General features: G+C 44.6%; 2 protein-coding genes across 6 annotated transcripts in view; one reads left to right on the top strand and one right to left on the bottom strand.

Moving 5' to 3' along the window:
• The window catches only part of LOC117419558 (zinc finger FYVE domain-containing protein 26-like), a 49,796-nt gene extending 22,615 nt beyond the window's left edge, over nt 1–27,181 (top strand). Inside the window, exons 24-43 of one of the 3 annotated variants that reach the window (XR_009307686.1) lie at nt 451–573; nt 1,106–1,282; nt 1,511–1,760; nt 2,519–2,617; nt 3,157–3,317; nt 3,968–4,104; nt 4,201–4,229; nt 4,906–5,042; nt 5,821–6,041; nt 6,370–6,517; nt 7,172–7,381; nt 8,053–8,265; nt 8,708–8,905; nt 11,343–11,548; nt 11,745–11,886; nt 12,370–12,429; nt 15,659–15,883; nt 16,241–16,291; nt 16,657–20,542; nt 24,678–27,181. Coding sequence is in view for 1 of the 3 variants with exons in the window: in XM_034032429.3 (XP_033888320.3) it covers nt 451–573; nt 1,106–1,282; nt 1,511–1,760; nt 2,519–2,617; nt 3,157–3,317; nt 3,968–4,104; nt 4,201–4,229; nt 4,906–5,042; nt 5,821–6,041; nt 6,370–6,517; nt 7,172–7,381; nt 8,053–8,265; nt 8,708–8,905; nt 11,343–11,548; nt 11,745–11,886; nt 12,370–12,429; nt 15,701–15,883; nt 16,241–16,291; nt 16,657–16,872 (2,961 nt within the window). In the remaining 2 variants the exon portion in view is untranslated. Of the gene's footprint in view, nt 1–450; nt 574–1,105; nt 1,283–1,510; nt 1,761–2,518; nt 2,618–3,156; nt 3,318–3,967; nt 4,105–4,200; nt 4,230–4,905; nt 5,043–5,820; nt 6,042–6,369; nt 6,518–7,171; nt 7,382–8,052; nt 8,266–8,707; nt 8,906–11,342; nt 11,549–11,744; nt 11,887–12,369; nt 12,430–15,658; nt 15,884–16,240; nt 16,292–16,656; nt 20,543–24,663 lie in introns of those variants that run through there. The other 2 variants (XR_009307685.1, XM_034032429.3) reach the window with 2 other exon arrangements.
• The window catches only part of LOC117419571 (retinol dehydrogenase 12-like), a 26,694-nt gene continuing 11,224 nt past the window's right edge, over nt 11,742–27,211 (bottom strand). The window contains exons 8-9 of one of the 3 annotated variants that reach the window (XR_009307687.1): nt 25,681–25,795; nt 11,742–11,844 (exon numbers count right to left, since the gene is read on the bottom strand). Coding sequence is in view for 2 of the 3 variants with exons in the window: in XM_034032446.3 (XP_033888337.3) it covers nt 21,678–21,780 (103 nt within the window). In the remaining variant the exon portion in view is untranslated. Of the gene's footprint in view, nt 11,845–20,900; nt 21,781–23,929; nt 25,796–27,211 lie in introns of those variants that run through there. The other 2 variants (XM_034032446.3, XM_058991295.1) reach the window with 2 other exon arrangements.

Here is a 27,211-nt window from a genome sequence, read left to right as displayed (position 1 = left end):
AACCTGCTGGATGGCTCCCAGTCTTCCAGCAGACACTGGGCTTGCACTGGAAGTTTTCCATTTTTCTTATCCGTTTCCCATTAACAGAACAACCACCGATTCACCCTTTTATGTTTTTTGGTTTTTTTGCTTGTATTTCATACTGTGTTACTTTTATACGGTATTTTATTCTGTATTTGAAAACTAAAAAAAAACTTCCTTTTAACAACGTCAGAAAAAGCTCTGCTAGAAATAATAAATTACGCTAAAAGTTGCATTTTTACCGATTTATATTTGTTTAGCTTGTTGTGTAAATATGTTTTTAATCTCATGCTGGTTGAGAATCCCGGTGCTCAACGCTGATTGGTCTGTGTGAGAGGTGGGTGGAGCTGCACCCTGTATCTCAGTGTCTGATTGGGTGTGAGAAGGGGTTGAGAATCCTGGTCAGCCGTGCTGGTTGTGTTTTTGTAGGAGTTTGGTCTGTGTGAGAGGTGGGTGGAGCTGCACCCCGTCTCTCCAGAGTGTCGGATGAGGCTGCAGAGAGAGCACCTGCTTCACCTGCTGGAGACCGGGGATTCGGAGGACGCCTTCCAGGTGAACGCCTTGCAGCTCACTGCCTACAAACAAAGAGCAGCATGCCTGTGCAGCATCGCATTACAGTGCTTATTCTCATCATTGTAATACCCACTGTACACCTTCCCATATCTGAAACAGGTCTTCAGTGTATTACAGTCATTTACCAAGGCTACATGTATTGGTCACCTTTACATTTGACTGCCATATTGAGGTCATGTGACTTTGTTTGGAGGCTATAGAGACTTTTCACTTTGAGTTATTTTTATTAATATTTGGTACAAAGCTGTTTTCTATGATTTTCTTAATCAAGTTCCAGTGTCGGTGTTGTCCAGTAAAAATGTTCCGTTTCACTGCCCCATTATTTTAACCACCTGCCTTATCAATGATACAGATCCTTTACATGCTGTCTCCATTTCTAGTTCCCTTATAGTTTTACAGTGAGGGAGGCTGTATTCTGGCTTGTACAGACTCCTGTGCATTGCTCTAACCCCCATCTCCGTGTCCACTGTGCTGTGTTGCTGTGCTTTCTCTCTTCTCCGGTCCTGTGCAGTTGCTCCAGAGCCTGTCGGACCCGGAGCTGTGCCTGCTGATCAGTGAGCAGGCCCTGGACCAGCGCCCGGGGCTGACTGCCTGCCATTTCCTGGCTAATTACCTCACCTCGCACTTCCACAAGAGCGTGGCCCCAACGCGCCAGCACGAGATACAGGCCATGCGCATCGGCTCAGAGGTGAGAAACACAAAGCTACCGCTTCACCAGGAGACAAGGGTAACCCCGACGGTTCATCCTTCACTATAAATTCCAAAATATACAGTGATGCAGATAGAAACTTGGGCGCAACATTACAAAGTTTGTATTGCTTCTATAATGTCTTGCTTTGTAGTTGAAGTGTTTGTCATTGAATTTGCTTAGCGTGTGTGGTGCAGTTTCACTTGCTGTCTGTTTGTTTGTGTGCAGTTGTTGCTGTCGCTCCCGGAGCCCGCTCGTCAGGATTACTTCCAGCTGTCGTCCAGCCCGCTGCTGATGCTGGAGCAGCTCCTGATGAACATGAAGGTGGACTGGGCGGCCGCGGCCTTGCTCTCCCTGCAGCAGCTCCTCCTGGGGCAGGAGGCCGGCTTCACAGCCGAGGACATCAACGAGCTGCTCTCCAGATACGCCAGGAAGGCTCTGGACTTCCCCTACGCACCCCGGGAGAGAACCAGAGCAGGTTCCAAATCAAACTACTGGAATCAAGCACCTCTCGAGATGCACCCTTCATATCGAATTATGCAATCTAACAACCGCCTTCACTTTTTTTCTTTTGGTCTGTTGCCAAAATAAAGGCAGTTAAACCAAGGGCAAAGTTTTAGATAGAAAGTATCTTAACCCACATTGTATGACTCGCCATTTTAATGAAAACACCAAATAACAAAAACTATGTGGATGTATTCATTGTTAACACTACATTCAAAGAGAATCGGCAGTTATCTTTATCACAGTTCTTGTTTATTTAATTAAAACGTATTAAAAGCTGCTGTAAGCATCATAATTAAAACAGCCCCTGGGCAAGTTCATCCTTAACTTCTGGAACTAGTAGACTTATGGAATTTACATTTTACAGTGCAATGCAAAAACGTGCTGTAATAATTTGAAAACTATATGGTATGGAATCTGCATTGTGACTGAGTGTTATAGTGGCACATGCATGTTTTTTTATGTCCAAGAACAGAGCCCAGAGTGTTCTCCTATAATGGTTACAGGTTGCTACAAACCAATACATTTTACAGGTGTGAATTGCACAGTGAATTCTTCATTTTCCAAGACTTTTTCATTGTATGAAAGTCAATGTATTGGTTTGTTTTTTGGGTTTTATATTGGTCAATTTTAGGTTCGGTTTTGAATATTAGCAAAATGTCTGCATTCTTTCATTGCTTCTGGGTTATCGTAGCTTCTGCATCTCAAGTCCCTCTGGTCTCCTCTGTCTAGATTCTGTGATAAGTCTGCAGGACCTCCTGATCCAGACTCCAGGCCAGGAGACCTTCCCTCCGTTGCTCTCCACAGAGACAACCCCCTCTTCCACTGCTGGTAAGCACATACCGCACCACAGCAGCAGCAAGAGGCCTCCGGAAAACCATGGCATGTAAGGGGAGCACATGCTTTCCATGTGTGACATCCATCAGATCTCAGCAATCATGCATTACCTCAAACAGCTACTCAAGAAATCATTGTCACACTTATGAAACTTTTTCAACAAGGCTTCTTCCTCGGTGTCAGCATTTTGTTTAGGTGTCTGTCTGCACCTGTACCTCCCTACGTACCCACACTTTAGAGTGTTTACATATACATACAGAGCCGCTTACCCAATCATGATGAATCTGGGGATATATTGAGACGCCTGTCTGTCCATCTGTTCATACTTCTATCACACTTACATATATCTAGAGAAATGCAATTGTGAAGAAACTTGCACAAGTTGAAATCACAATCTGGGAATATACAGTGTTGAGGTGCCTGTATTAGTATCCACTGATACTGCTAGGTGTGGTTTTGTGTTGTTGGAGGATTTGTAAGATGCACACTGTACCAGTCTGTTCATGTTGCGTTATTAATATTCTGCTTCCCAGGCAGCAGTCCGCTGCACACACCCAAAGCCCCCCCTGAGAGAGCCCCGTGCAGGCAGAAATTGGAGTTCACGCCCCCTGAGAGACCACCGGAGAAGAAGAACTGGGTCCCAGACCAGCAGCAGGACGTGTGCATGGTGTGCAGGAAGGAGCGCTTCACCATGGTAAGAGGCAGGGGCTGAGCCAGCGTGCTTCACCATGGTAAGAGGGAGGGGCTGAGCCAGCGTGCTTCACCATGGTAAGAGGGAGGGGCTGAGCCATCGTGCTTCACCATGGTAAGAGGGAGGGGCTGAGCCAGCGTGCTTCACCATGGTAAGAGGGAGGGGCTGAGCCAGTGTGCTTCACCATGGTAAGAGGGAGGGGCTGAGCCAGCGTGCTTCACCATGGTAAGAGGCAGGGACTGAGGCTGTTTTCAGTTCTTATTGCATTTACTCAAATATAATTCATTTAAGTTTAAATGTCCTTGGTTGCCTGCCAGCATGAGATGTAATGTGTCACAGCTAAAGTGTTTAAAGAAGAAAGAGCCAGCGCCCTGGATCAGGTGTCCTTCAGCTTGTCTGGCAGTACACTGCTGTGCACTGGCGTAGATTCACGTTACTTATGACAGGCAACTGGAACCGAAGAGCAGCTCCTGAACTCGGTCAAAGCAACTTCTCAAAAAATGAAGATGATTATTATTATTTTTGGAGCATTTGCAATTAGAACCACCAGGAATAATTAACAAACCTCTTAAAGTGGTGAAAAAATGACCAAATGCAGTGTGAAGCTTGCTGCTCTTGAACCTGTTTGAGTAGCTGTGTTTTCTGCTCCCCAGTTTAACAGACGGCACCATTGCAGGCGCTGTGGCCGGCTGGTCTGCAACACCTGCTCCACTAGGAAGATGGTGGTGCAGGGATGCAGAGAGGATCCAGTGCGAGTGTGTGACCAGTGTTACAGCTTTTACAACCAAGAGTAAGTGCTCTGGCATTCTCAGTGAGGGAGCGACAGGGAAAGCTGATTCTCACACTAGGGGCTGCATCTTTACAGCTTCACTCTCTTTAATTACAGCACACAAGAAGGGCACGAGCAAGCAGATGGTGAGAGCATTTTTTTTATTTTGTTTTCTGTTTTGCAGACCTTAACAGGTGTTTTTTGTGTTGTTCAATGTAGATCATTTCTTACTGGGTGCGTTAAGTAACTGAGTGGATCAGAGCGAGAATTTCCCTGCTTACTCAGATCACTGATGAAATCTGCTCTGTAGCTGTTAAGAGGGTTCTTTCACTGAGCTTCTCTGAGTGGCTCATTTACTTAATGCACCCACTGTTTTTGCATGTTTGCTACGTTTATTAAAGCCAAACCAGCATATTGTGCTTCTGGGGCAGTCTCTGAGCAAGCCTAAGCAAGGTGGATTTTCTGTAATGCACTCGGTATAAAATTGGGGGTGAACACAGGTAAGTTCTTCCCCTCTAAAACAGTTGCGTTAAAGATTTGCTGTAAAAAAATATCTAACAAAACTCGGGGGGAACACATTTCCGGTGCACACCCCAGGTTCAATATTCCTCATTACAGAAATTCCATCTTGTTCAGAATTGCTCAGTGAAATCATTCTGCATTCAAGGGCTCTTAAATATTCTTAAGTCTGTTTGTAGTAAAGAGAGTTCTTCTTTGTGAATTCTCTCAGATTTGTCTGTTTGTGCTGGTCACGTTGCACCTGTGTGGTTCTGTAAGGCTCTGTGGGGGACTTTGAAAAGCGTGTTGTGCTTCACTTTGCAGTGGCTGGCAGCCCTGGCAGTGGCTGTTTGGATTTTTCTGTCATATTGCAGTTACCAGAGGTGCCGGAGAGGCTGCGCAAACTCTCGCTGAACGAAGCGGACAATGAGATTGAGCGCAGCGAATTCTACTACGAGCAGGTAGGACCGTGTGCTGGTGTCATCAGAACTGAACTTCTAACTGGAGTAAACCTGGCTGCTGTGAATAACACTTGGATAGCAGTGTGTACTGACATGTACTTTAGCTTATTACTGGCCCAACTTAAATATTTCAGGACCTGCGCAGAAATCCAGTCATGTTCCACTGCACTTTCTATAGGGGCTGTAACGCGGTCAGTATCAGCGTACAGTATACCATTAATAAACATTATCACACAATGTCTCTGTCAATTATACTCCTTTGTATTCCATTGTAACTTACATTCTCTTCTAATATTATTAAAAGTTTTTGGTTTATCAATTACTTTTCTTCTTCATGTTATATATCCTATTAAACACATTAATAGGTTTAAATAGAAATAAGTGAGTGTAGTTACCATGGCATCTAAAGCTTGCAAGTACCTCCACTGTTTGTTTGCAAGCACACTTTCCCTTCTCAAAGGTGTGTTAAACATACCAAAAGGTTGGGAAGTTGGCTGTTTTGAGCAAAAACTATATACTGGTATATAACTATGTAATTGAGACACATGGCACTGATTTGCACACTTTACCAGATTAACACTTCAAAACAATGGTCATAGAGCCATAAAACCTTTCTAGTAGTTCTCCAGCAAATTTTCCCATAACAGATTCAATGGCTATTCGACTGGAATGCATATGAGTTTGCAGACACATTCCGAATGCCTTTCCCCTTGGTTGTAGCCTTAATGATTATAGCTAGATTAAGCAGCTGGTGTTTGTGCTGTAACCCCCCTCCCAGGCTCCCAGCGCCTCGCTGTGCATCGCCATCCTGAACCTGCACAGTAACAGCATCGTCTGCGGGCAGCAGCTGATCGAGCACTGCCAACAACTGTCCCGCGGACTCACCAACCCCGAGGTGGACCCCCGGCTGCTCACCGACATCATGAAGCAGCTGCTCTTCAGTGCCAAGCTGATGTTCGTCAAGGCGGGGCGCAGCCAGGACCTGGCCCTGTGCGACAGGTACCCCACGCAGGCTGCCAGCCTCATACAGGGAGCTGGTTCAGGAATACGGAAACACACCCAATACATTCATTGAGCTGTCAGGATTTCTAAATGTAGTGCTATTGAGTGTTTAATAGTGATGGATAAATCCAGGATGTCCCATAAGTCAGGTATCATAGGCATTGGCAGTATCATATGTTCTGCTGATTAGGATGCTCTTAGGCCGCTCACACCCTGTTGACTATCTGCACTGCACATCAAAATGATCTGAATTTTTGTCCTGAAGAAATTGTATTTCCTGCCGTGGCGGGGGATGCAAGTCACTGACAGGCTTGTTTCCCTGCAGTTACATCAGCAAGGTCGACGTGCTGAAGATTTTAGTCTCTGCCAACTACAAGTACGTGCCATCGTTGGATCAGATCCTGCAGCCTGCAGCCGTGTCCAGACTGAGGAACCAGCTGCTGGAGGCAGAGTATTACCAGCTGGCTGTGGAGGTACATGGGAGCTGAATGGGAGGGATGAGGCTGGCTGTGGAGGTACATGGGGGCTGCATAGGAGGGATGAGGCTGACTGTGGAGGTACATGGGGGCTGAATAGGAGAGCATGTTTGTATACTATTCTGAATGTGCATGAACTGTATTTGTATTTGTATTTGTGTGTACTTGTTTCTAACTGTACATCATCCTTTCACACAGCACTGTACACACACACTGTAAAAACATCCCAGGACACTAGCGGAGAATCTTAAAAAAGCAAGAAACTTTGTCTTACATTGTGGTAGAGAACTTGCCGATTTAACACCGCCAGAGAAAGCATTTAATAAACCCAGGGTCAAGATTTACAAATGAACGGGTACCAAACATTTGACTTCCTCCAAGAAAAAAAAATGTAATGTCATCTAGCCATTTGTTTTTTGTTAACTGGTATATTAACTTTTAGCTTGATTGGTAGCAAAGAATGAATGGTGTAGTGGAGGTTTTAACTCTTAAGAGAGGTCAGCATCTACTGAAACATCTTTGATAAAAAGGTGCATGGTATAAAAATGCTCTCCCTGTTTCTTCTGCTGCTAAGCTTTCTCCTGCCCTAATCTAGTATACCTGGTGATTCACTTCCCTCCCTTTGCTGACCCAAGCCTGTTCTGTGCTCAGGTCTCCACTAAGAGTGGTCTGGACCCTGGTGGGGTGTGGCATGCCTGGGGGATGGCCTGCCTGAAAGCAGGGAACCTGACTGCAGCACGGGAGAAGTTCAGCAGGTGTCTGAAACCTCCATTCGACCCGAACCAGCAGAATCACGGGCCCCAGCTCCTGCAGGATATTATCCAGCACCTGGAGTCCACTGTCAAACTCAGCTTCTCCCTGGTAAGCACCTTCTACACAATCTGTTACACAGGATGGTTAGGGCATGGGCTACATAGTCATGTTCCTGAGGCACAATCACATGGATCTTTTAAGACCCAACTTGAGAAACATTCTGAGATCAATCGGCTACTAGGAACCGGGTGAGCTGAGATTGTGTTTCTAAAATGAGATTGTTATGGAAAGGTGAGCTCCAGTTGTTGCAGGGTACAAGTACAGGGTTGTAGGCCACTTTGCACTGCTGCTTATTTGAATTCTCGGGCTGTGTCTTATACCTACACACTGAGAACAGCAATTTCTACCTGTCTGTTGTGTAGAGATGTGTTTCTCTCTTTATTTAATAATAAAGGTATGGGTTAAACATGTCCGTGCACACTGCCCCTTCTCTAGATTGCAAAGTATGGTTTTATAACCGTCCTGCGTAACAGAAGGGCTAATCTAATTGTGAGAGAACTTGGTCAGGACATTCTTTATTTATCACAAGTTATTGAAAGTATCAGATATACTGTATGATAGAACCTAACCATCTTTTTGTTCATTCATACTTGTGTCATACAGTGGATGTAGGTCATGGTGATATTTTTCATTACACTAATATCTCTAATTTACACTGCCCTCTCATCCTTCACCGTCCCGGCCTCTCCCTATCCTGTCCGTCCCCTCTCTCTCCACAGCATAACGATGATATCCTGGCCTCCCTGAAGCAGCTGGAGGATGCTCTGATGGAAGCTACCCTTCCTGACAGACCAGAAGGGAAGATCCAGCAGAACAGCTGCTACCAGGAGTGCCTCTACTACCTGCACATGTACGGGACCAACCTGGCCATCATCAGCTTCTACATGAGGCACGACTGCGTGAGGGACGCGCTGATACACCTGCTCAACAAGGTAGAGTGTGGAGAGCTCTCTGATACACCTGCTCAACAAGGTAGAGTGTGGAGAGATCACTAATACACCTGAGCAACAAGGTAGAGTGTGGAGAGATCACTGATACACCTGAGCAACAAGGCAGAGTGTGGAGAGCTCTCTGATACACCTGAGCAACAAGGCAGAGTGTGGAGAGATCACTGATACACCTGAGCAACAAGGTAGAGGGGTGCAGAGCTCAGCCGACAGATATTAACCCGTGAATTGTGCATCACTTCAGGGCCGGAAGTGGATACAGTGTAGACACTCGTACATGCTCACACTGGGGTTCCAATTCTGAAGCATTTTCAGAAAGAAATAAAATCATTTTTATTGGTATGAAACTGCCAAGAAACTACTTGGAATAATGACAGAATGTGTTCTTTCATAACAAACAATCGAATTGTTGTTGTTATTCTCTCAGGAAAGCCCGGAGGACGTGTTCCTGAACGGGATCTTCGTGCCGAGCTATGAAAGTGGGAAGCTGCACGTTCTGGAGAACCTGATGGAGACCATCGACTCGGGGCTGGAGAGCTGGAGCAGATACCTGATCGCATCCTGCAAACACCTGCAGAAACGAGGCTTCTTCAACATCCTCTACGACCTGCAGCAGTTCATGAAGGTGACACGAACCTTCTTCCTAGGTGCCGCTACTGCAGTAATGGCATGTTCACCTTTATGCTAAAAATGTATTGAGTTCTATATTTTTCATGTAGGCTTATTGGTTTTATATGTCTAGAGAACATGTGCACGGTGTGCTGTGAAGTTCCAATGCCTAAGTCCATGACCAGAGATTCACCCAACAGTGCTGCACTTGTTCCCTGATGGTGTTGGTTACTTGTCATGCAATAATGCACCAATCCACCGTACCAGGAAGTTTTGAGGAGCATGACGGAGACTTTAGGGATCTTCCATGGCCATCACAATCCCTGGATCCCAATTGACCATGTATGGGATGAACTGTCCACTGTCTACCTGTCTCCACCAAATGCATAAATATTAATGAGTGAATTGATTAACATCCCTGGAGACACCTTCTACCAGCTTGTGGAGTCTGCGCTACATTGTGATCAGTGCAAACACTACCTCAATTCCATATTGGATGCAGGTCCTAATAATGTCATTGTTATGCAATTATGATAATACAATCCAACATCATACAAAAAACCATTTAGTTTTTTCAGAAACAAATCACAGCTTTTCGACTTCTGGTTTTGTATTCTTTGTTAGTTTCTTGTTGTGTGAGGTAAAATTGACTGCCGTGGATTGGTTTATTTTACATTACTGTGATCATTGGTTTGTTTTCTATATATCGGTGTTTATGTTGCTTCTATGGTGATCAGGCAAAACAAAGCCTCTGGCTACTCTAGGTGTACTGGCTCCAAGCCAGTACAGTACAGAACTCCACGCGATGAAAGAGGGCTCTGTGAATGTGTAATCTCCTTCAGAGATGCATGCACCTGGAGTTTTTCCTTTGGGGATCATGCTTTGAGATGCCCATCCTGTTTAAAGGAGGTCAGAGGAATCTAATAGAAGCTTTACGTCACACTTTACAGTTTTAGATCTGTCAGAGCAGGGGGGTTTTCAGCCTTTTTTTGAAACTGTACCCCTTCTGTCAGGAGGTTTCAGCTCAAGTACCCTTTACAATTTTGAATGGTACCACAATTGCAATAAAAGTCAGAATAATCTGATTAACACATTTCTTTCTCCTCCGTTTATTTAATATATAATTTGTCACAACAGTTGGCTGACAAACTGCTGGTTTAGAACAGAATACCAAACAGTCAACTTCATTCTTAAAACTTTAATTACATGTCTTTGGATGCACAGAATTTAAAGACAGTATTTGGAAATCTCATTGGAAACACTTGTATTCGCTTTCTATTCAGCAAAGATATTATAAATAATACAGAATAGTCTGCACTGTAAATGTGCAAAATCCCACCTCAGCCACTGACTCATTGTGTGACCCTGAGCAAGTCACTTAACCTCCTTGTGCTCCGTCTTTCGGGTGAGATGTAGTTGTAAGTGACTCTGCAGCTGATGCATAGTTACCATTTACTTCCCACCTCAGCAGAATTGTGTGCCATTTAAAATGTTTACAATATCAAAAACATTAACCTCACAAAACTATACCTAACATTTGATAAACTTTTTTATTCAAGCCAACATAATAATGATCCACAGGGACTCTGTGTCGCTTTGCACTTCCTGTACTCTTGTGTTTTCTTCCTTTGGGTTTTTTTTGCAAGTAAGAAATGGATCCATTTCAACCAGCCATTATTGCTGTTACTAAAATGCAGCCGCGCCTAGTAATAAATAAAACAAAAACCATCAATGCATGAGTATTGAGATTATTATTTATGTTTACCAGAGCATTTATACTTGTTTAATGCCAAAATGTTGTGTTTCACTGATTAGTATTCAATTATACGACAAGTTGAAAACAGCATAGTTAATGAGCACCACAGAGCGCTCTCCATAGGCAGAATCACCAGACCCCTGCTTCACCTACCCATATCAGAGGGGAAATAGACTCAATCAAAATCACGCATGTGTACATTTTTTATTTATTTATTTATTTTCATCTGAGGTTCACTTTGAGCTGCTAAACAAAAATTAAATACTTATGCACAGCGGTTTAGAGATAATATATAATACTGTTAACAAAATCAATTCCAGATCATTATTTTCTTTTACTTTCATTTTTATTTGTGCATTTCTGAGTCGTCCTGCGTACCCCCTATAACCCTTAGAAGTACCCCAGGGGTACGCGTACCCCCGGTTGAAACCCCTAATCTAGAGTACTGGAGCACACACTGAGGGAGATTCACCAAGTGTCTAAAAAGAGAAAAAAATAGAGCTAAACAGGTCAAGAATACACAAGAGTCCTTGAAGTCGGTTCTTTCGTTGTGTATTTCAAGTATTGTAACTTCAAAGGGTGTGCTAATGCACGTTGGAGTGAATTTCCCTCCACGGTTCTTTCAGATCTGTCCGTACAGGTGTTTTTGACTTTCTCTTCTTAACCGAGCCCCGCTGTGCGCGCTGCCTTGTTTCAGGACCACGTGCGGGCGGCCATGACGTGCATCCGGTTCTTCACTCACAAGGCCGAGTCGTACGTGGACCTGGGGGGGAAGCAGAAGTGGCTGATCAAGGCGAAGGACCACCTGAAGACCTACCTGCAGGAGCAATCGAGCCGCAGCTCCGGGAGGAGGAAGTCAGCCAGCTCCTTCAGGAAGAAGATGTCCTCCAGCGATGTGTCCAGGTAGAGATGGGGGGGGGGTGCGGATACAGACACCGCCTCTGTGGTGGATCACTAGTTCTCTGTTGCAGCTGCTAGCTTGTGGTTTAATCTGTTACAAAAACTCGATGAATTAATTGATCGCCGGTTGTCTGGTTATCCATGCTGATTTCCCACAGCAATCACCATTTCTAGACACCATTGCTCTGTGTGTCCGCAGGCACATCAACACCATCGAGCTGCAGATCGAAGTGACCAGGTTCCTGCATCGCTGTGAGAGCTCCGGCACCTCGCGCAGCACAGCCTCCCCGCCCGCCAACCTGTTTGGAAACAACAGCATGAAGATGGACGTGGCCTGCAAGGTACACTGCACACATGCAATTGAGTGCCAGTCATTGGAAATTGATTAGAAGAACATTGTCCTCTCATCAGGGGCGCTGATATTTTTACTGGCGTACCAAGGGCATAAACTGACAGTACGGCAATAAAAATATCAGCGGCCCGGGTGAGAAGACATTGTCTTCCAATTTGCTTTTAAAAGGCTCAATGGAGACATGAATTGCCATTGATTGGTACTCTATTGTAAATGTGGGGGAAGGACAGCTGGGGTGAATTTTTTTTTTTTAGTTCAGATTCAGGATTGTAAAGTGGAAAAGATTCGATCTGGTTCTTGTGATCAGCCTGCTCTGTGAAACATGTTACTGAATGTATAGATTTTAGTGTTATTCATTTTACTGTCTTTCTTGGGCATTAAAATCACATTGTTTATAAAGTTAAAATGTCACTCAATATATGAGCTTGGTTTTGATGCTTGTGTTTTTATGAGTCTCTGCTGCGGGTTTCAGGTCATGCTTGGCGGTAAGAACATTGAGGAGGGATTTGGAATTGCCTTCAGGATTATACAGGTACTGGTTGCTGTGGAAACGCGCTCACTGTGCTTCATGTTAATGCTGTTGGGGCTGCGCTGGAACCCTTGCTTTGCCCATGTGCTTCAGGGCTGAAGGGCACTTCTGTTTCCTGTCTAATCATAGCATTCCCAAGAGCTTCATTTAAATAAAAAGCATGGCAGTTGAATTTGGCCAAATAAAATTAAAGGGGTGGAGCGATGTTGTTTTTCCCTTACGTTCCCTTACAGCTCAGAAATCAGGCATCCAGGCACTCCACCCCCATCACGTTCCCTTACAGCTCAGAAATCAGGCATCCAGGCACTGCGCCCTATCACCCCACCCCCTGCATGTTCCCTTCGAGCTCAGAAATCAGGCATCCAGGCACTGCTCCCCATCACCCCACCCCCTGCACGTTCCCTTACAGCTCAGAAATCAGGCATCCAGGCACTGCTCCCCATCACCCCACCCCCTGCACGTTCCCTTCGAGCTCAGAAATCAGGCATCCAGGCACTGCTCCCCCATCACCCCACCCCCTGCACATTCCCTTACAGCTCAGAAATCAGGCATCCAGGCACTGCACCCCCATCACCCCACCCCCTGCACGTTCCCTTCGAGCTCAGAAATCAGGCATCCAGGCACTGCTCCCCATCACCCCACCCCCTGCACGTTCCCTTACAGCTCAGAAATCAGGCATCCAGGCACTGCACCCCCATCACCCCACCCCCTGCATGTTCCCTTACACCTCAGAAATCAGGCATCCAGGCACTGCACCCCCATCACCCCACCCCCTGCATGTTCCCTTCGAGCTCAGAAATCAGGCATCCAGGCACTGCTCCCCATCACCCCACCCCCTGCACGTTCCCTTACAGCTCAGAAATCAGGCATCCAGGCACAGCGCCCCATCACCCCACCCCCTGCACGTTCCCTTACAGCTCAGAAATCAGGCATCCAGGCACTGCTCCCCCATCACCCCACCCCCTGCATGTTCCCTTCGAGCTCAGAAATCAGGCATCCAGGCACTGCTCCCCATCACCCCACCCCCTGCACGTTCCCTTACAGCTCAGAAATCAGGCATCCAGGCACTGCTCCCCATCACCCCACCCCCTGCACGTTCCCTTACACCTCAGAAATCAGGCATCCAGGCACTGCTCCCCCATCACCCCACCCCCTGCACGTTCCCTTACACCTCAGAAATCAGGCATCCAGGCACTGCTCCCCATCACCCCACCCCCTGCACATTCCCTTACAGCTCAGAAATCAGGCATCCAGGCACTGCACCCCCATCACCCCACCCCCTGCACGTTCCCTTCGAGCTCAGAAATCAGGCATCCAGGCACTGCTCCCCATCACCCCACCCCCTGCACGTTCCCTTACAGCTCAGAAATCAGGCATCCAGGCACTGCACCCCCATCACCCCACCCCCTGCATGTTCCCTTACACCTCAGAAATCAGGCATCCAGGCACTGCACCCCCATCACCCCACCCCCTGCATGTTCCCTTCGAGCTCAGAAATCAGGCATCCAGGCACTGCTCCCCATCACCCCACCCCCTGCACGTTCCCTTACAGCTCAGAAATCAGGCATCCAGGCACAGCGCCCCATCACCCCACCCCCTGCACGTTCCCTTACAGCTCAGAAATCAGGCATCCAGGCACTGCTCCCCCATCACCCCACCCCCTGCATGTTCCCTTCGAGCTCAGAAATCAGGCATCCAGGCACTGCTCCCCATCACCCCACCCCCTGCACGTTCCCTTACAGCTCAGAAATCAGGCATCCAGGCACTGCTCCCCATCACCCCACCCCCTGCACGTTCCCTTACAGCTCAGAAATCAGGCATCCAGGCACTGCTCCCCATCACCCCACCCCCTGCACGTTCCCTTACACCTCAGAAATCAGGCATCCAGGCACTGCTCCCCCATCACCCCACCCCCTGCACGTTCCCTTACACCTCAGAAATCAGGCATCCAGGCACTGCTCCCCATCACCCCACCCCCTGCATGTTCCCTTACAGCTCAGAAATCAGGCATCCAGGCACTGCTCCCTATCACCCCACCCCCTGCATGTTCCCTTCGAGCTCAGAAATCAGGCATCCAGGCACTGCTCCCCATCACCCCACCCCCTGCACGTTCCCTTACAGCTCAGAAATCAGGCATCCAGGCACTGCTCCCCATCACCCCACCCCCTGCACGTTCCCTTACAGCTCAGAAATCAGGCATCCAGGCACTGCTCCCCATCACCCCACCCCCTGCACGTTCCCTTACACCTCAGAAATCAGGCATCCAGGCACTGCTCCCCCATCACCCCACCCCCTGCACGTTCCCTTACACCTCAGAAATCAGGCATCCAGGCACTGCTCCCCATCACCCCACCCCCTGCATGTTCCCTTACAGCTCAGAAATCAGGCATCCAGGCACTGCTCCCTATCACCCCACCCCCTGCATGTTCCCTTACACCTCAGAAATCAGGCATCCAGGCACTGCGCCCTATCACCCCACCCCCTGCATGTTCCCTTCGAGCTCAGAAATCAGGTATCCAGGCACTGCACCCCATCACCCCACCCCCTGCATGTTCCCTTACAGCTCAGAAATCAGGCATCCAGGCACTGCTCCCCCATCACCCCACCCCCTGCACGTTCCCTTACACCTCAGAAATCAGGCATCCAGGCACTGCTCCCCCATCACCCCACCCCCTGCATGTTCCCTTACAGCTCAGAAATCAGGCATCCAGGCACTGCACGTTCCCTTACAGCTCAGAAATCAGGCATCCAGGCACTGCACCTAATTGTTTTCAAAGCTTTCATTTTAATACGTGGTTGATCCACACTGTTGCTGCTCTTGTGTGATTTCCATATTGTCAGCACATTTTTTGGTGGGGAAGCAATGCCGCTTGGGCTCCTGATCCCCGAAACAAACCTTTTACAGAGTAAAGAAATACAAGAAGTGAAAAGATACACAAGAGCGATCCAGCACCACACATTACACATTTAAACTAACTCTTTGGAAACTATAACACAGTTTGGGGGATCGTCTTTAAATCATAAACTCTTCAGTAATACTAAAACACTTCTCTTCATTTTAATTTAAAAAGTACATTTAAAAAACCTTTGTAAGATCTTTTTATACTGTTTTGTACTTCTACACTACCCAAAATTGGCACAACTTCATTTCATGGTGTGCGAGTCCGATTTGTACTTGTGTGTATGTCCTGTGAGGTGCACTTTGTTGTGATGTGGAGGGATGTGTTTCTAGCCCCTATTCCTGCAGAGCTCACCCTCTGTCTGCTGTTCCCAGGACTTCCTGCTGGACGCTGCGGCGGTGTACAGCAGGGCAGTGAAGCGGCTGGTGAAGCACAGGCAGTACCGGGAGATCAGGCAGCTGCTTAAGTGTGTCAGCGAGTCGGGAGCTGCCACCAAGAACGACTGCGATAACATCATCCTGAGCTGCATCGAGGCAGCTGACAAGGTGCCCTCCGAGGTGAGAGCGCCTTCTAATACCTGAGCGGCGCTTCAGCTGCACGCTGCCTGGACACTTAATGAGGACCCATCAGCACCACTGGATTCAGCATCGCCCCAGTGTAGTGATACAGGATACAGAACACAGAGTTCAGAATGCCAAACACAGAATTCAGAATACAGAATGGGCAAGGTGTTTGAGAAAAAACTTGTTTAATCAGGCTTTTTTCCTCCAAACATACACAGGAAAGGAGTAATCAAGCTTACAAAAACATCTTTGATCATCACAATGAAGGGATCAGTCATGTGAATAATAATTTTGGATTGATATTGGGTTTAACCCTATGTTAAATAACCCTATGTCATTTATTCCACACAGGCTAAGGAACTTGACAGTTTGATTTTGGAAATGAAAAGCACAGATAACAAGGTAAGGGAGAGATCAGTGCTCTCCAATGTAATGGGTTTGTTCTGTGTTTTTAGAATGTGTGGATGCGTAATAGTTAGGAGACATGCTGTGTTTGAGATCTGCTTTGTTGGGCAGGGCAGCTTGCTTGTACGATATATCTTTTTGCTGTACTCATGTATCATAATTACATCTGAAGCCACTAGTGCAAGTTCATGCCATCAAGTTATTCTGTAGCAGGCAGCTGAATTTGGTCAGAAGGTCTCAAACCCCCCAGAGAGCAGTAAAGCCTTTTGAGATTCGAGCTGAATTTCAGTACATGCAGTTATTTGTCCCGGCACTAGGTGTCCACTCTGCTGACGGTGGTTTGTCTTGTTGTTGCTTCTCAGATCAAGGCCTACCTGCTGTGCAGTAAGCTGCGCTCGGCCTACCTGATCGCGGTGAAGCTGGAGCTGCCGCGGGCCTCCCAGCTGGTGCAGGAGGTGCTGGGGGCCGCAGAGCAGGCCGGGGACCTCATCATGCAGGACATCTGCACACAGTGGCTGTCCGAGCACCAGGGCAGGAGCAGCACAGCTCCCCGGCAGGGCGCAGCCACACGCAGATAGCAGGGCGAGCAGAACACACACACACTGCCAAACCTACACTCTCCTTCCTAGGAGATGGTTTTGCTCTTCAGAACTGTCTTACACGAATGAAACCAAATTACAGCAAGCTGTTGTCTACTCCAGTACATTACTAAAATAATTATTAACGACAATTATTCTTACAGTTTAGATGACATATCGAAAGCAGTTGTGAAGGACGCTGTGCGAATGAAAGAAACATTATTTAAGAAGATAGGAAGTTTCAGGGGTGTGCTAGTAATGGCGAATACAAACCTAGGATACTGTGGCAATAGGCAGGAACAGTTGAGAAATCAGTGCAGTTCTTTTATATTTATACTGCAAACCTATACAAGTGTTGGTACAGTACTTTAGATTTAATATATGGCTTTGCAGGCTTTAAAATTGCAACAGACTTCTCTTTTGAGCATAATATGTGACTGGTGTAATATGAGGATTGTTATAATCACGGTATATTGTTATGCCCTCGGCTGGGGGCGAGCCCCAGGCAGCAGGGAGGCAGGTGGCACCAGCACACGAGTACCGTACACATGGCACCCTTTTTCTGTTTTACATATATTTAAAGAACCACTTACCCATTTGTGAGGAAACTTGCTAAGGGCATTGTTGAGAGTATTAGAATGTGGGGGATATGGAGGGTTTGTGTGAGTGTCCTAAAACATGGGACAGCAATGGAACAGAGCTGATTTGTGCTTCTTGGTACAGTTGCCAGTAGTTTTATTATGTTTAATATGGCTGCCTGGACTAAACTTGCATTACCTGTGTAAGGACAGCATTTATTGTGTCTCATAGGATATGTTGACACGTGGCAGGTTTATAGTAAAGCGACTGACACATCAGCTTGGGTACAAGTAGAAGGGACTGAGATTGGACAGACCACATTGTAATATTTATTTGTTTATAGACCAAAACGTTTTTCAAAACAGAAAAAAATCCAGAGCTGCTTTGTAAACTTCCAAATTTAGGAGTACCTGCTGAAAACTGTCACAGTGAGGCCTTCCGTTTTCTATTTATTTATCGGTTTTAGTTACTGTGGTAACACTTGTTCTAGGCTTCAGCTCCAGCACAGCGCCATCTGTGGCCTGCGGTGGTAGTGCTGCAATTTTTTTGCTCTGTTTTGGTGCCTCTGTTGTGGTACATTTCTCCCAGGCATTGAAGAGAAATAGGATATCAAGAGAAAGGCAGTTACAACTGACCAAGAGGCCCTAAAGCCACCTGAAAATATCTTAACAGGTTATATCAACAATAGAACTTCAGAATGAAGGGAAATATTGTAAAAAGGTAAGAGGACAAAAAAAGCTGTTAAGATCTTAATCTGATTATTCTTAATAAATGCGGAACTAAACACGTCAAGTGAAACTGACACTCTGGAAACCTTCAAAAGGGAAATATGGGCACAGAATAATATGTGGTGTCCTGAAATAAAGAAACACACGATTGCTAGCTGTGCCGCGCAGTGGAATACAGGGCTAGGTCAAAGGGCACTTCTTGATTTTGAGTTCTTGTAACACTTCTAACTAATGACTGCCACGTATCAAAGTGTGTGAGGCGTGTTTACATTGCTGTAGCTCTTCTAATCCAATCAAAGGCTTTATTAACAACATTTTATATACTGCAGTTAAAAAAGACAGAGATCTTCCCTTTAAGAGAACCACTTCAAATGATGGAGGAATCTCAGGCTGTTAAGTAACTGAGCGGCTCAGAGCAGCTCAGTGAAAGAACCCTCTTAACAGCTACAGAGCAGATTTCATCAGCGATCTGAGTAAGCAGGAACATTCTCGCTCTGATCCACTCAGTTACTTAACGCTCCTGCAGTATCGGAAGAACCTAGGACAAGCAGAGACATCTTAAAGGGAATGTGCTTTTTGCCAAAATACTATTACTGTTTTTGCCTGTGATTTTGGAGTGACTTCAGTAAACATTTTGGCTACTGTAATTTTCTCAAACTGTCTGTGATGATTTCATGTACAGTAAAACCTAATTTGACATCGGTTGGGACTCAGAATTGTGCTGGATTATAGAATGTTCAGGATTACAGAAGTGCTGTAAAAATCTAATACTGTTCCCACAAAAATAGGTATCAATTGATGACAAACTATTTTAACATTTTGAAAACTCTTATTACAATATATACAGTAGACATACCCTGTAATTCAAGGATTGTATTAATTTAACTTCACTTTTTCCATTATGTGACAAGGATTTTACTGTAGATGTACCATATCCTGGGATATGTGCGTATTCACACAACATCCTGCCAAATTATACAGACTGCCGATTTATAGAGGGGCTGGATTAGACAAGTTTTACTGTACAATACAGTAAACATAAGCAAAAATAACATGCATGTGTTTTGCGGAAATAAAGAAAGATAGTTTGCTCGGTGTGCAATTTCCATTTTCACCTATTAGAAAATGCCAACAGTCACGTTTGCTTTCACAAAATCACATAAATTTGCAGATTTGAGTTGTGCACTATCAGTGCCCAGAATAGCAATGTTTATTTTAGATGTGCTGTATTCGTCACACATGAACACATCAGGCATCTTGAGAAATCACTGTGAGGTTCTGTTAGAACACAATTCATACCTCTTGTTCAAAGACTTTTTTTTTTACCAGCACTCACTATGCATAATAAAATGCATTAATCTAGGATGCATTTTGATTGTTTTAGGAGTTCCTAACTCACACATTTCTTTCCACTAGAAAGAAAGGGCATGTCGTATTCCAGCAAATTGTTAAAGAACTGATCATGCATTTTATTCCTCAAACAAATCTACCAGCTGTAGAGTAAGAATACTACATACATTGAATTTGTCAATTAAAGTCGAATACCCTGTATAACCTAAGTTATGCAAATCATTTTATTCCTCCATATGTAAGTCGTCTATTCAGCAGTGATCATGTTTTCAAGTGAAAAGGGTTGAAGAAACTCATTTCACAGTTTCTTTAAAACCTTTTGTTTGCCATCAGTGTTTTTGTTTGATTGTGTTTACATGCAATTTCTGTGTTACTGCAAAATGACAAAACTGGCATCATTAATCGCACTGTAACAAAAGCACTTTACCTCTGACTTGAAAATTACATTTACTTTAAATACATGTTGGCTTGCTTGCTGCTTTTTTGTTTTGAATTTAGTGATCATGAAAGGTGAGGGACTATGGCACTGACTGCAGGCTCTTTTAAGTGTAGCCCCAGGCCCATTTATTAACTTGTCAAAATGATATTGCTTGTCGTGGACCAGTTTGACTATACAATTATCTTCAAATTTGCACCCTTTCTGTAATAAGATTAGTCTTAGAAATGTAAATCTCATGTGGTCGTGCAAAAGATATGTCATCACCAGAAAGGCATATTCAAAAGAAACCTGTGTGGAGTTCTATATCCAGATCTAATGTTCATTTTTAATATGAAATGGCTGAAGAGGCGACGAATGTGAGTTGGAAATTGTGCGTCAGTAATAAACTCAAAACAGTCTTTACTACTCATGGTGATTTTAGAATGATTTATTTGATCAGTCATTTAATATTACAGGTGTCACGGTGCACTCATGTCAGGATAGTCCCAGCGATATGCAGGTCGCATGTACGGTCTGCATGGGGAGACATGTGGGGGTCCTGATGGGCTGCTTGTGTGATGCACACTAACACCAGGTGAGCATTTAATGAAAGCCTATTCTGTTAACAGACTAAAAGAGTGAGGGAGATTGTAGAACACTGTAAAACACACACACTCTTAATTCAAGAACTACAATGAGCTGTGCTGTGCTTCTGATAGAAACGACACAAGACCCGTGGAATGTTAAAGATGCTGGTTGTCCTGAATATTTGGAAGAGGGATTTTTCTTCTTTGAATATTCATCTGTATTAAATGTCAAACCCTGTACCCCATCAGATTACCTTACAAAACCCCTCGATACAACAGAAGGAATGGGTCACATTTATCAAGGTCTTTACTCTATTCCCACCATACAAATATAGCAGACACTATATATAACTTTTACCCAAAATATGTCTTAAAAGCATAAACTTTATTGTTTAGAAGAAACTAGCTATTTAACAGGGAAATGGTTTATAGATGAAATTCAATGTAATCATTCAAACATTTTTAGAATTATATACAGTATGTCATTCATGTATCACAAACTGGTTAAATCTGGTGACAGTCTTATTTTGCACAGACTGTGCCTCTTCAGTAATGTTGTGCTCAGTAAACATGCTGCATGTTTAAACACATCACTTCACCTATCTGTTCAAACCCATTAACACCTCTGAATCAAGAAACAAGTTGTGGAGCTCAATTAGCAATAATCTAACAGCTGGACCTCCCTGATGTGTAATTTCATGGAATAATTCACATACACACGTTTTTCTTCAGGTGCAGAGAATGAAAGGCACATAATAGCATTGAGACCAAGTGGGATTTTACATAAATCAAGGCAGCTACGGTAGATGGGGCTTAAGTAAAAAAAAAGCAGACATCCATTTCCTCAAATTATACAACTGTATTGAATCTGTACATTAAGACAATAGATACACATTGTGGCTAGTGTAACAGAGTTTATCTGTTTTGATGGTGTTTTGAGATTAGGTACCCTGCCTAATGTACAGAATAAAACCAACATCACAACATCCCATACCTAGAAACATAAAACCCCACCACAAAAACAGATAGGACTCTTAAAAGCGCTGAAGGCATCAGCCAAAACTGGTCTGTTTCCCTCAGAATTAGAAACTCCTGAGCTAGTAAATGAACGCCCAGGCCCGATGCAGGGGTCTCGGGTGGAGTTCAATCCCACTGCACCCCCAGCAGGGTACTGCTCACATCCCACAGCCTCTTCGCTGTTTCTTCATTCCTCCCTTGAGGAGCAACGAACGCAGGGCTGCAGTCACTGTTCAAGAAAACAGCACATTAGAAAACGTTACTCATCCAGTCTAATCAACACACACACACACACACACAGCTCTGTCCAGGATTCAGATTGAATTCTCCACACCTTTAATACATGGGAACACCCTTTTTGTGATGAATTTATTATGAATTGTACCCTGAACCGCTGTAACCCACTTACCAATCAGTCTGGATTCAAACCACGTGTGCATGACTCACCCTGCACTCCACCTACCAGTACTTTTATTAGGTGAGCCACTAGGGGGCCCTATGTGGGCTTCATGTTACTGACTTTGAAGACAGGACACTTTCCTATACTGTTGTTTCATGGCTACCAGTTACTAAACTGCTCTGTCATCTCTGGGAATTCCCTCTGTGTTGAGTACTACAGCTATGGCCAAAAATTTTGCATCATCTACAATTTTATGATTTGAGACAAAAAAAAAAAAACTGTGAACATAATTTTGATATTTTATTTAACATCATGCAATCAAATAAATTACAAAATGATATCGCAAGTGTCTACCGGAAGTCATAACAGTAGTACAGTATTTCATGTTAGATTTTGAAATGTCACATTTTTCATTAAGTATATGAAAAAACGACAAAGCAGTATGTAATTCAATATGTTAACATTATTATTTTCATTTGACTGAAGCAAAATTAGTTAACTGTAGGGTTGCAAAACTTTTGGACATAGCTATAGTGCTTGTTTCTTAGCTGCATTAAGAGTGTCGCAGTGAGGTGCTGCAGTGTGTGTGTATTATTATGTGTTTATTTAGCAGATGCCTTTATCCAAGGTGACTTACAAAGACTAGGGTGTGTGAACTATGCATCAGCTGCAGAGTCACTTACAACAACATCTCACCCGAAAGACTCGGCACAAGGAGGTTAAGTGACTTGATCAGGGTCACACAATGAGTGAACCAGGATTTGAACCGGGGACCTTCTGGTTACAAGCCCTTGTCTTTAACCACTGGACCACACAGCCGCCTTAATAGAGGTGCTGTTGTGTACAGTGTGTGTGTGTGTATAGAGGTGTTGCTGTGTACAGTCTCATGTCCCTTGATGATAGCCCAAATGATTGAGACCCGTAGTTGGTTCTATTCATGGGATATACAAAACGGAGGTGAACAAATTGAGGAATTATTTAAATTGGCTCGACAACATTGGGGTCATGAAACTGGGTTTATATCACCTTATGCCTTACATTGCACTGCCCTGTACTCACCTTTATCAAGAGATTATCACTATGTAACACAATTTTTGTTCCTGGGTAGTAAGTGTTATTTCCTAATTGCTTATGCCTCAAAAGTATAGAAAATGGCTATTATTCCCCACAAACTTTGCTTTTGTGACCAGGACAGTGATATTTTGAAATTTACCTATTTCCAATGAGAAAACAGGCGAATTTGTGTCTTTTCGTTCACATAAAGTCAGAAAAAAACAACATATGAATCCAAATTAACATGTATTTATACTAAAGTAATACAAAAATGACTACAAAAGATTTAGAAGTGAGTAGTTTTTCGAGATTTACGATTATACTGTAAATCACTTTCATGAATCAGCCCCCAAATGTAGCCAAACCCAGTTACTGTGAAGAGGTTTACTGTTATTGATTTAGCACATCTGACTCCAGCTCGTCTACTACATTACCAGAATGTATTAATGACCATGTCACATGTTGTGCTAAAACGCTGTACTGTGCTTAACCCTGCTACACTTCTTCCTACAGAAGCCGATGGAGAGCCTCACGATTGCACCGTCTTAGTAGAACAGGTCTGCAAGCCACGACCTGATCTTACTGATGTGCCCCTATTGAACGCTGCTGTATGTAAATGCCAGGCACACACTAACGCTTCTGATCCTGTCTCTCAAGGGAATGCTGTTGCAGATGCTGCTGCTAAAGCAGCGGCCGCATCAACACAGGCCCCTGTGCTCCAAATGGTGTCATTACCTGCCTTAACTGAATCTGTATTTTCTTTACAGGACGTAGCTGACTTACAACAGTGTGGGACCTGCTGAGATAGCTCTGTGGAAAAACAAATGCTCTTATGATTCTACTCATAAGATTTGGCGCGGACCCACTGGGTTGCCTGCCCTTCCCAGTTCATGTTTCCCTTATGTAGCTAAGTTGGCACACGGCCAAGACCATGTGTCAAAGGGAGGGGTGGTGAATGTTGTTAACAATTTTTGGTTTGCTCCAGGTTTTTCTACATATGCTAACCAATTTTGTGCTAAATGTGTGATTTGTATGACCAACAATGTAGGCCGCAGCACGCCCATGTCCGTATCAGCTCATCCGAGGCCGGAGGGCCCCTTTGAACATGTCATGATGGATTTTATTGAATTAACATCTTGCCAAGGTTACAAGTACTGCCTTGTGATAATTGATGCTTTTTCTAAATGGATTGAAGCATTCCCCTGCAGACATGCCACAGCTATGGCAGTAGCAAAAAGCCTGATGAGAGAGATTATACCCCGATGGGGTCTGCCATCTAAATTGACATCTGACAATGGTTCTCATTTTGTGAACAGTGTGGTACAGAACATTTCTGAAAGCCTACAAATTGATTTACGCACACACTGTAGCTACCACCCCGCAAGCGGAGGCTTGGTGGAGAGAGCGAACCAAACAATAAAAACTAAACTAACTAAGCTCATGGCTGAAACAGGGCTCTCCTGGGTTACAGTATTGCCGTTGGCCCTGATGTACATGCGTGGACGCACGCACAGTACTACAGGGCTAGCACCTCATGAAGTGTTAACGGGACGCCCAATGCGGATGCTGAACACACCTTTTCCTCAAAATAGGCTCATCCTAATGGGATGTGAGGATGAAATGGTAAAATATTGTGCTTCTCTTAACAATGTTCTGAAGTCTATTTTTCCCAGGGTAGAAGCTGCCCTACCCGAACCGAAGGAAGGGGCGCTCCACAAGCTCCTGCCAGGGGACTGGGTGATCATCAAAGACCTCCGCCGGAAGCATTGGCATCAACAACGCTGGACAGGTCCGTTCCAGGTGCTCCTGACAACACAGACAGCGGTGAAAGTCGCTGAACGATCAACGTGGGTCCATGCCAGCCATTGCAGAAAAGTGCCCTATAGCCCGAAGGGAGATGTATCGCCCCCTGGAACAACGTAGACGGCTCGGATGGCCTTGGGACAGTCGGCTTTGGACCCCCAGAGTCCTGACTTATTTCTCTTGGCAGCATATTAACTGTGTTTCTCATCTGGCTCTTAACTGAACTTAAAGATAATAAAAAAGAGCCAGATATTACAAACCACAGCTACGCTGAAAATCGCACAGAACTCAGAAAAGAACATTGCACACATGGAGTGCAGAAAACATGCGGACAATGGTTGGTGGGTAATGCTCAACCATACTGTACGGAACACTTTGAACATTACTGAACCTTGTTATGTATGCTCCCTTATGACTCACTCAGCAGAGGAACCTTTTCCCTTGTAGCCAGTAGAAGTACCTACTAACACTCTTGGGCCAGCCATGGCCGTAGTCACAGTTACCCAAGGGGGCAATTTTGGGCAAATAGAATGCATAAAACATATGGAACGTATAGGGAGTTTAAGTAACCAGCTGAAAATGAACCTGTTCAGAGGGGCATTAAACGTATACACTGGCACTGACAGAGGACGTAACTGCTCAAAGGAGCATGTTGATTGCTATGATAATAGTACCCTACCGTTATACACTAACTGGTGTGAGAAACTAGTAGAAAGTCAACAAAAAACGTTGTTGGCCCAAGTTGTTCCCCGAACCGTTCCTTTTACGAATAAAACTCTCTGTTGGTGCAGGGGTAACTTGACTGAGGGGAAATATATGGGTTTATCCTGCTGTAGAACATATGTGTACTATGTGAACCAGTCAACCACTGACCTCTTAACCAGACAGGGGTCAGCGGATTCGACCACCGGGCAGGATTCCCCAATGCCTTTAGACACCCTCTCATTTGGGGAAACCTCCGTACAAGCAGGGCCCATTAATCTAGGACCTGGCGAAAATGGAGCAGGGACATTTATGAATCATTATTGGGTATGTGGGCAGGCAGTATATGTCAGCCTGCCTAAACATTGGTTTGGTTGTTGTGTTTTTGTTACTCTTAATACTACTATGAAAGTCTTCAAGGTTAATGAATCCCACAAAGTACATAAACGAAGAGATAAACGTAGCCAGTTTTTCTCTCCTAATGATGATCCTTTAGACTCACGCAGGTCCTCCAAATGGAATAAGATGGGAGGTGAGTTCTTACCTTGGTTTGGGGTTTCTCAAAATGCACACGAAATTGACAAAGTGGCATATGAATTGGAAACATTGACCAGCCTAACCACTGAGGGGTTTCAAATGATGCAACCTGAAATGAGGGCTATCAGAATCATGGTGAAAATCGAATGGTATTGGACATGTTGTTAGCTGAGCAAGGAGGTGTTTGCCATATGGTAGGTGAACATTGCTGCACATACATACCCGATGGAGACACAAATCTAACTGAAGTGGTACAGCATTTATCCACACTCCGAGAGAGACTGGTCAGTGAGCATGCCCAGGATACTGATTGGGATCCTTTTTCCTGGATCCAGTCTCTACTGGGAGTCTGGGGAACAAGGTTGTTTCACTGGTTTATATATGGCGTAGTGATATTGTTGTTGTTTTTGCTTATCATAACCTGCATGAAAAAGTTATGTACTAAAACTGTTGACACTGTTTTAAACATGCCCCTGCTTACTAATGATGACCAGTGTAATGATTCAAATGATGACCCTTTCAACAAAATGGCAGATGACCTGATGAGTTAAGATAGTGGGGAAAATCTGCAAGCGGGATACGTTGGGTCGTCACTTTATTCATATTACACTACATGTTAAACTTTGTAAATCTCGCTTTAACTTGTACTATTGTGTGTGTTTGAATCCATTTTCTGAATAAGGTTGAGACAAAGTCTCAAAAGGGAGGGACTGTAATAGAAATGATACAGAAAATAGAATTGGCTCGACATAATGTACTGGCATTTTGTTCTCCCATAACCTTGCATGCCTTGCTAAAGATAAGGAACCGCAAGATGCCTACACTGCAGCTGCGGCTGTGAGAAAAAAAGGATGAGCCAGACGTGTCTTTTTGCACGTATACCCAAACCACCCATCCTTTTTATCTGCTTGCTTAGCTATATGCCACGTATGCATAGTTATAAGTTGTTTTTTCTTATATGCTAATACCTGAATGATCATTGGCTAACCCTCTGCCGTGCTGACAGTTTCAAGGTATATAAGAAACTGATCTAACTCTGTATGTTGAAACACTGCTTGATAATTATCTAGCACTCTGTGTGTTGAGAGTGTTTTCAGTTTGCAAACTTAAGAAATAAAGGCCTATGTGTTTGGAACTCGCAGTCTCTCTTCCTTTTATTAGAATT

The sequence above is a fragment of the Acipenser ruthenus genome, chromosome 18, assembly GCF_902713425.1.
Source record: "Acipenser ruthenus chromosome 18, fAciRut3.2 maternal haplotype, whole genome shotgun sequence".
In the NCBI taxonomy this organism is placed as follows: domain Eukaryota; kingdom Metazoa; phylum Chordata; class Actinopteri; order Acipenseriformes; family Acipenseridae; genus Acipenser; species Acipenser ruthenus.
Note: the sequence above shows the minus strand (reverse complement) of the source record. Positions and strands in the feature narration are given on the sequence as shown.